The sequence below is a fragment of the Melitaea cinxia genome, chromosome 6, assembly GCF_905220565.1.
Source record: "Melitaea cinxia chromosome 6, ilMelCinx1.1, whole genome shotgun sequence".
Taxonomy (NCBI): domain Eukaryota; kingdom Metazoa; phylum Arthropoda; class Insecta; order Lepidoptera; family Nymphalidae; genus Melitaea; species Melitaea cinxia.
The window spans coordinates 8,120,265-8,130,280 of record NC_059399.1 but is presented as its reverse complement, the minus strand read 5'-3'; the positions used below and the strand labels follow the sequence as shown (position 1 = coordinate 8,130,280).

At 32.1% G+C, this 10,016-nt stretch overlaps 1 protein-coding gene across 1 annotated transcript; it reads right to left on the bottom strand.

Annotated features, from left to right (window-relative positions):
* On the bottom strand, positions 1-9,095 carry LOC123654611 (pancreatic triacylglycerol lipase-like). The gene is made up of 14 exons (XM_045590507.1): positions 8,948-9,095; positions 8,722-8,842; positions 8,428-8,575; positions 7,910-8,062; positions 7,597-7,686; positions 7,359-7,494; positions 6,825-7,055; positions 3,662-3,737; positions 3,414-3,550; positions 3,116-3,177; positions 1,430-1,506; positions 1,286-1,355; positions 1,072-1,196; positions 1-732 (listed from the first exon to the last, which is right to left on the bottom strand). Exons 1-14 carry the CDS (start codon positions 9,093-9,095, stop codon positions 627-629), a joined length of 1,680 nt encoding a protein of 559 aa, XP_045446463.1. The 3' UTR covers positions 1-626.
* Positions 9,096-10,016: the final 921 nt, after the last annotated feature.

Sequence of the window (10,016 nt, the reverse complement as noted above, 5' to 3'; positions counted from 1 at the left end):
TTTGATTTTAATAGATATATTTAATTTCTTCTAAACACATTTACTTAGGATAATAACATTATCTAATGTATAATATATTTACAAAACTTTTATTTACACGTTTATGAAATATAAAAATGTTTGTTATAAATATTAACATTATTAAGTTCACGATTACGCAGTACATGCTTACAGCATTTAAAAATTACAAATACTTGTAATAATTAAGTTAGAACAGATGGTAGTTATATCTTATTATTGAAACCCTAAATTGTGGTTTCTTTTTTCATAAATTTTCCAATTAATAATAAATAAAGTAAATAAATATGTCATATTGTGATTGAATAATACTTAATACATTAAACAAACTTACTTATTTACAAACATTTAAATAACAATACAGAGTTAGTCTTACAAGTATCTAAATTATTACCAACAAATCTATATGTACACTTGCAATTTTTATTTATTTTTAATACGTAAGTATTCACCCTGTTACAATGTTATTACTGGGCTTTCTTTCAGTCATCAGAACCTTTAACAGGATCTGTCGACATTAATACGTATTAAATTCTTACAGTTTTCACACACTGTCTTTTTCTGTAACGTAAACGAATTATCACACGAATGACGACTGAATGAAACGACTATCTGGTACAGTTGTCGTAGAAACTTGCCGAGCCTCTGTTGGGTATTTCAGCAAATTCCCGCTTCGGGGTACATAATTTACTGGTGAAGTCGACATTTCGTTTTCTGAAAGCAAACAACTTTTATTTATAATATACTAGTTTTCCACTACGGTTTCGGTCGCGTGGGCTACACGTTTCGACTTCCATTTTCTTCCGTTTTAATAAAGTCTGTCAGTCGTAACAATCTAATGGTGAAAAAATTCGTAAAGTCATGCCATTAGTTTTATCTATTACAAACAAAGAAAAGTAAATGATTTTTTTTTTTATAACGTTAGTGTAGAAAAATATTTTTCTAATAACAATACGTATTTTTATATTTATATATTAATATAAGTGAAATTTGAGTGTAAATTAAGAGATATAGATTTAAGAACGTCTATTATAGTAAAAGCTAAAAAATTACCCTCTGCTCGGTAGTTCCATCTGATCGACAATAACAGATTTGACATAAAGGCGGTCGTTACACCATAAAATGCAAAGAGATCGCGGCTCCAGTACATTCATATCGTACTCCCACGACAACTCTACCTGTAAGATTATTTACGGTTTACATAAATACAAGTTTTAACATATAAATAAGAAACAGATTCTTTGTATTATTTTTGTATTAAACATACTTTTCTAACTTTACCACCCAAATCCATTGGATGTGTTACCACAATAGTGTATGATGTTCCATGCTCTAACCTGAAATAAAATAAGATATCATTCACCGAAAACTAATCATAGAAATTTTAGAATAATAGGAAAAAAGCTCGTACTTTACGTAGTTGTTAGGAGTGAGATCCATTCCTCTTATAACACCTTTGTCTGATAAAAGTGTTACTTTCAAAAATCCCTGTAAAAGTTTACTGTTGAATAACCAGAATAATTATTTATTGTGCTTAAAACAGTCTGTCTTTAATATGTTTTATGTTTAAAATGTACTTTTGGTTTCGGAGTGTTTTGAAAACTATTTATATTAACTTTTAACTTACTGAATTTAAATCATTATATATATAATAAAACTAAGTTGATAAAATGTGCGTGCCAATAAAATTTAAAAAGGAGTCCTGGCACGATAAAGGGACTTATATAGTGTGATAGCCCTTTATTCCCCCTCGAACAAGAAAGTTCCCGTTTTAACGTAAAGGCGTGTTTTTAAAGATATAAGGGCTTTTCCAACGCTTCAACTTGGAAATTAAGTGTGGTGGCGCCACCTATTGTCGAGTATTTAAACTTCATTCGGAACAACGATTATTTAGGTTGCATTTCGAAAGGCGCTGCGAGCAATTGCAGCATGTGTAGTAATGGCGCGAAATTTAAAATTCAAATTTCAATAAAGTCTTAAATTAAATTTGTTACTATAATAAAGTTATTAAATTGTATGTATTTATGCAGCAGTAGCTAACTTATATTTTGAAGTTAAAGCGACATAATTTTAGTTATTCAAATTAGTTCTGAAAACATTTTAAAATTTAAGTTTTTAAATTTCGCGCTTTTACCACATATGCTACAGCTGCAGAACCTATTGTTACGGCTGACGATAATGTCGAGAACATTCTAGAAGGTGTGAGAAAGAAAATAATTTCAAACTTTCTCGAATATCCTAGAGCCTAGAAGGAAAGAAGTTATCTGTGTGCCTTTATTTTGAAGTATCACGTATGAGTATTTTTAATAGTGTGTTTAATTAATTCTCGACTTTGAAGCGAAGAAGAAAATGTTGTCTGTGAACCTTTATTGTGAAATATCAAATGTGAGTATTTTTTATAGTGTGTGTGTTTCCTTAAGCTTTAAGCAGTCGCGCGACGTTGAATACCTAGAATACCACTGATCTCTTCTGAAATGCCATTTCAATTTAAAAGATTGCAGTTTCCAATTAACTTAGAATTTTGTTTTTCAATTAATAAAGCGCAAGGGCAAACTTTAAAATATTGTGGCATCAACCTCAAGGAATCATGCTTCTCTCACGGTCAGCTATATGTAGCTTGTTCAAGAGTAGGAAATTCGAAAAAATTATATATATGTATACCCCGGACAATAAAATGAAAAATGTTGTTTATAAATAAGTAGTGTAAATAATGACAAAATGTTTTCAATATTTTTTTTTTACTTTTACATCATAGTTTATTTTTTTATTTCAACTACCACGTAATCTCATATCAACTCCCGAGCGAAGCCGGGTATCATAGCTAGTTAAAAATAAAACCGAACATGTAACCCATTTAGAGGCTTTAATATCTCTGCTTTTTGAGTCTATAAGAGAATCCTACCAGCTGCGCCACTTTTGGTTTCGGAGCATTTTGAAAACAATTTATACCAATTAACTATTAACTAAATTAATTTCAATAAAAAAATGAAGTTCAAGTTCACACCATTTTTGGCGCGAACTTGTTGAGGCCTATGTCCAGCAGTGGACCGCAATACGCTGTAGTGATGAAGAAATATTTAATTAAATTTAAAATTACCTGTACCCACGATTCTGCACCTTTGGGATTTGCCAAATGGACGACTACCTTGTAGTGACGTTCTAGAATGTTTGAAACAATAACTTTAGGTAAATGTAACAAAATACATTTTTTAATATGGACGTAAAAAGAAACAGATTTATAAATACCGATCTTACATTTGTCTTCCTATAAAATATATAATTAATGAGGCGGGTACATTCTTGAAGTAAATTATTTATTATTTATTTAAAGTGTAACAATACAACAACCTTCTCAAATTTAATTGATTGAGTTATCGCTGTTGTATTATACTTACGACAAAAAGGTAATTCTTTCCCAGTACTGAGATAGTATTTTGCCCCAATTGTGTCTTGCTCCTCGGAAGGATAAACTTCGTTTTCTGATTGATTGTTTTTATTTGTAATTAATCCTGGCGAACTATCCGCATGGAATCTAAAAGAGCACAATTAAAGAGTTAATATTTCTTTTAAATGTGTTTAGTGTTTATATTTAAGTAAATAAACTAAACTTTTTAGTTCAAATAAAAAGTGCTTATTAAATTACCCCATAATAGCACAACCATGACCGCAATGGAAACACTTTCCTGACAGGAAATGTTGATACGACGGGCACTGATGTCCTAAAAGTTGAATAAAAAAGTAAAAATTATTTTTTGAAATGATTCGGCTTGTGATAGCAGCCGCACCTTAATCGGATCGAAGTATTATGAATCCCTATTAAAATCGCTTCTACTTGTCTCACCTGCAACAGCATGCGCAAGAACGTTAATCAGAATAAAAATAATCTTGGACAATTTTACTATAAGCTTCCCTTTTACGTTACGTACGTTACGTTAGATTATTAGAGTCGGCGATAGGCGAGAATAATTGAACATACCCTTTTTAAGTGTTTTCATACAATGCATATTTTATATATGTGATTCACAGTTAGCTCCTACAACTATAATTCTCTGTTATTAAAATCACTTATTTTATACTTTAAAAATTTTACCACATCGACATCGCTATGAATTCCGTGAAGGCTACTCTATCTAAAATAAGAGAATGGTTTAACAGAAGGGTGAAAGAGTTACAGCGTGATCTACATAAAACTTCTTCACATATCTCGACATGCTCTTTAGCGGCTGAGTTCTCCACCTTTAAGGTACCTCTTATTTCTGTACTAGACATCTTGCTGAAGCAAGTTAAATTACTTGCCAGGGAGGTTGATAAACAGAAGATGCGGAAAAGACATTGGATGCTTCTTCTTCAGAAGTAAGGAGAAACGACGACTCACGTTACAAGTCTGGTAGATAAACATCTGCTTCTTCAAAAAAATTCTAGCTCTTGTATTAAGTATTCTTATCATTTGGGACGCAGTCCTAACAATCATGACATGATGTTTCTTGGAAGCACAATTACGATTTGGTATTAGTAGCTGCTGGACACGGGGTGGCTTTGTTTACATCATAGCGGCGGATGGATCTCGGTATAAAACTGAATGCTTGTCGAATCTTAACGACATCCCGATATCAGCATTAAATATTAAGTCTCCGGGACAAGCTAAAGCCGTTGAAACGTAATCTACGGACAAGGGTTCTCAGGACGAAGAGTGTTATTTAAAAGTAGTTGATAGTGTTTGTTTTGGTAATTGTTAAGCTTATTACCCTCTTTAAACAACAGTTTTTACCTTTTTCCTAAATGATTACCCTCTTTTGAGCCATATTATGTTGTGTACTTGTCGAATGTCTAATTTAAGACTCCTTCACACATAGGTCACACATTTGTCACATCCATAGATCAATTTCGGAAAGAGTTCGGGTGGCACCTAATTTGACTTTGCCGATATGTTCACATCTCTCCTTACTTTTCTACCGTTTACTGTTCAATCCAAAGACGCCTTTAAAAGAGCGCTTTGTGTTATTACCTAGTATCAAATTCTCACAATTGGCTTCTACGATTAGATAGTCATTTTCTTCTTAAAACGATTATTTCTTTACAAAATTGTCCATAGTCTTGTTGATTCTAAAAGTCTTTTTAGTGAAATTTTATTTGAATGTCCCCGTCGTAACTCGATAAATCAATCATTATTCTTCGTGCCCCGTTGTAAAAATGATTATGCCAAGAATGTGTTTTTGCTACGTGCCTGTAAGAATTATAATAAGCATTGTGAGAGTTTAGATATATTCAACATGAAAATTAGTAAATATAAGAATAGTTTACATGAATTATTATTTAAGGAACAATTGTTTTAACTGTTTAATTATTGTGTTTACTTTATGTTTTGTTTTTGAATGGATTATCAAGCGTTTGTTATAATTTTCTGCGGAAACTTGATTGATTTGTATTTTTTCTTGTATTGTTTTTATTTAAGAGTGTTGTAATAATTGTTTGTTTCCCAAATAAAAAAATAAATAAATAAAACTCCTTCTCATGCTTCTTATTTTTATACCAAGTTTTTTTCTGTCCAAGCTGTTCGATTGTGAAAATCTTTTCTCGTAAATCACTCACACACTCTTCTCAGAGTGGTTGTGTTGCCGAGGGGAATTCAGTGCCTCAATAGCCTTTCTGAGGGTAGCTCTCCTGGTGATGTGCTTCTATTGTTGTTAGTTACACTGGATCATGGTAGACTCAGTAGCCTTTGTGATGACGTCTATCCAGCGGGTTGGCGATCGACCGCGTGCTCTCTTGCCTTCCACCTGACCCCGAACTACCAGTATCTCCATAGTTTTCATTTTTAGAGATGTAACCAAAGAACTTTAGTACTCGTAGTTGCGCAGTTGATGATAGTCTGTCTATATTACGAAGGTCTTTGAGGTTAGATATGTTGGTGCGAAATGCTGTCCACGGGATCTTTAGGAAGCGTGTCCTATAGTACCTGTCAGAGACCAAGTTTCGGCTCCATAGAGAAAGATTGGAAACACAAGGTATTTCGTGCACATAATTTGCCACTTGAAGTTGCTTAAAGAAACACTATTTAAAGTCACGTTTTGAATTTATAAATTCATTTACTGCAAATGTTTATTATTGTCGATGACTATATCCGTTTCTTCCTCCCTTTTGTCGTATGTATTTATATAGATGAATAGAATATACTTTATTGCACCCCACTCAGGAATTACGATCACTCAGATTTACATAAAACGATTATTGTTATATATACAAAAGAAGGGAGGAAGAAACGGGCAAAGTCATCGACAATATTTATAATATTTATATGCATATGTATTTATGTCTATGATTATATGTCTATATATGTATGTACACCTCCATGCCAACTTATTTTTTTGTCATGTTTTTTTCATGCTTGAGGCTGTCTGGATACGACCACCTTTCTTACATGTTTATGTTCTCTTTCTCGATGTAAAATGTCCTCTCTTGGTGTATAATAAAGTATATTTATATTGTATTGTATATTACATTCAATAATCTACGCTACCCGCCCTCTACCGAATAGTTTCCAAAATTACACTTATTAAGATATTACATAAAATACCTTTTATAACAAAAGTACGAAAAAACACACATGTTAACTCATATTGTGCAAAGGACAGTTGCTGAACAAAGCACATACAAAAACTGTATTACGTTAACCTACACCACCTCTATGAAATTGTCCACCGATATAGCTCCTGTACAATTGTGTACTCTGTGCGCAGTTTTTTAATAAGTGCGTTTAGGCGATCGATGGTGCGGCTGCAGTAATTAACATGAGGTCTATTCCTTACCTATATAGGCGCATTTTCCGTTTATTGACTCTGTAAAAAGTTTAATTGCTCGAACATGATTGCAGGCCACCAGAACCCTAGAAGCTTCTTCTAACCCTTGTTTGACCAACGTAAGTGGTATAAGTGGTCCTTCCGTCAAGTCACAACCTGGTTGTTCCTTTCCATTATTCGGGTAGAAGTCCAGGTGACCCACAGGTTGGGACATTCCATATCCTGCCATAAATACAAAATCTGTCGCACGCGTGGAATAAACACGTCGGTAAATTAGTAAATAGCGATAAATATAATAATATATAATACGTATTTAAAATATATACAATAAAAATGACAATGAACCAGCTGTATAGCATAATATGTACATAAATAGGGAGTATTAGTCATTTTAATTAAAGAATAGCAATAAGCAAACAATATTCATAACAGAAATTGTCTTTAATGTTATTGATGTGGTACAATAATACATAAGTTATATATCGTGCGGATTAAAAAGCATAGTTGTGATAAATTAAGATTTGTTTACGTTCAGGCGTTTACCTAAAAGAAAAATGCTTTTTCCGTCTGTATGGATCACATCTACGAGCTGAGCATCTGTAGGATCCAATCTAACGTGTGTTGGCATTCCTTGAAAATAGGGTTCAGCTGGATCTAGCCCAGTAATTCTTCCTAACTCCTAAAATATAAAAAGCTAAATCAAAGACAATATGAAGATAGAGTCATTAGAATGTAAATTGTAATTATGTACGTGAGTACGTTTAGTTATATTTCCACCTACCTTTATTCTCTCTCCGGCATAGCCCGCTGTGTGAGCACCAAGCGAATGACCGATGATATGTACATCTAGCGGATTTAGACCATGTTCTTTCTATAAAAATGAATCTTTAAAGTAAATAACAGATGCGATAGAATAAATAAAAATACAGTAAACTCCATTATGAGCTTAACATTAAAATAAAATACAGATAAAATACTGATAAATGTGAAACTTTATTGATGCTCATTCGAATTTATGACGATCAGAATCTGTTTTACAGTTTTTGGCTCTCAAAGTTTTTTGCTTTTAACATTCGAATGCTGTAAACACTTACCTGTAACGTGTTGATAAAGTGTGCAACTTCGAGACCTACTAGCCTTGTATTCGCAGTGGCCTGTGTGTAAAGTGGTAGACTTCCTCCGGCCCAGTCTACGATGACCACATTAAAATCGCCTGCTTTCACTAATTCATCTTTCATCTCGCTTACCTGTAGGAATTATTTTTTGAATAACTTAATGTCATATGTTCATAATACACTCATATTTATTTTACTTAATATACCAATACTGATTCCAATACTTATACCGACTCTAAACAACAAGAATATTATATTTATATATTAAATCTTTTTATTTGTAATTGGTAAACTATTGCATTGCGTGTAAGCAGAGTTATTTCAGTTAAATATTTATTACGTAAAAAATAATTCCATTCGAATTTAAAAGTCAAAGTTTAAGTCACGATAGCAAACTGAAGATAATTATAGTCGCAAAATAGCTATCATTTCGTGCTTAAAATTATAGAATATAAGGTGTTGATGTAAATGCTAGACGAGATGCACTGAACACTCACCCAATTAGAGAGCGGCGTGTCAATGAACCCGTGGATAATCATTTTAGTTAATCGTTGAGGACTAAAATTCGATTTTACGATAGTTTTGTTTACATTAACGTTCAATATTTGACCATCAGTTGGATTCTTTTTCGTGTACAAGATGAATCTGCAAATAAAATGTGGCGACTTTATTTGTAACATAAGCTTTACCTTATACATATTTTTATTTAATATCGCCTATAACACGTTTATTGAAATACAAAATATATTTTTGTTGGTATATACATAATATTCATTAATATAACACTTTACCTTGTATTAATGACAACTCGAGGCAATGGGAAGACGTTGAATGGTCGATGAAGGAGGTGATACCAACTACGGGTTATGTTGAGGCAACCCAATTCGTCGTAACATCTGGTTTCGTTTTCAACTAGAACGAGTAAAAATTATTTTAATGAGACTACATTTATCTTGTTAAAATATTTTGTTGTAAATTAATAAATGTTTTTAGCTTTATAACGATAATTTTTCTTACAAGGTAGCCATGGTATGTTGACTTCAATGCGATCGGAACGAGCCCAGTTGAAAGGATCGAGTATGCCAGCGAAAGCTGGCTGCAGCCCCAGTAAAATACACCATAACATTACTCTTAAGTGTCTGTCCGTTAAGTGTAGCCTTCGCATAACACTCACACTATACCTGAAATAAATTAATGCGAAGGTAAAATTTTATTTGAAACGTAAAATCCAGTGATTGTTTTATGAAATTATATTGAATCCACTACTGTCTACACGATTATTATGTGGTAGTGATGAAAGTTTAACTAACATTTAAAATTAAAGTCAGATGGCGATGGCCTAGCGAATAGTTGTTTGGGTAAAATAAATTATTTGGATATTTATTACTCGCTGTCGGTTAATAACCAACACAATATACATTTTGCAGATTGAGCATGTGAAGCTCATTATAAAAATGTTGTTTTATAGTAAATAAAAATAGCCATATAACCATAAATAGCATTACAAACTGTTACTGTTTTTTTTTTGGTAATATTAGGCATTATTTATACAATATTTTGTGTACAAATAGCAAACATCCAGCTTTACTAATTTCTACGTTTTTATTATAACAATTGTGTTGTACGCGGAAGACGTTGATTGTTAAATTTCTTACGCAACTATTGCATTGTTGATTTATTAATTGTTACTTTAGGTAATAATTATTCATTTACAATTGAGTAATAATAAATAAGCAATTCATATAAACTTTAAACAGTTTAATAAGTATACCTGAAAAGTACAGTGAAAATGGAAAAATAAATTAATGTATTTCTTTGGGTACATAAAAGTGAACAAACAATACGTCAGTATCTCGTACTCGTATGTCGTACCTTTATCATATATCCAAGTTGTGTGTGTTTATATTATTAGTAAATTTGATTCGTTGGAGTGATGCGCATGCGACAGTCTAGTGAGTGTAACCCACGTGTGTTATTATATCATTTAGTACGGTAAATTAAAAACTAGATATTTTGTTACACAGACTTTTTATTATATTGAATTTAGAAAAAAAGAAACGTTAATTAAGATAGGCATGTTCAATAC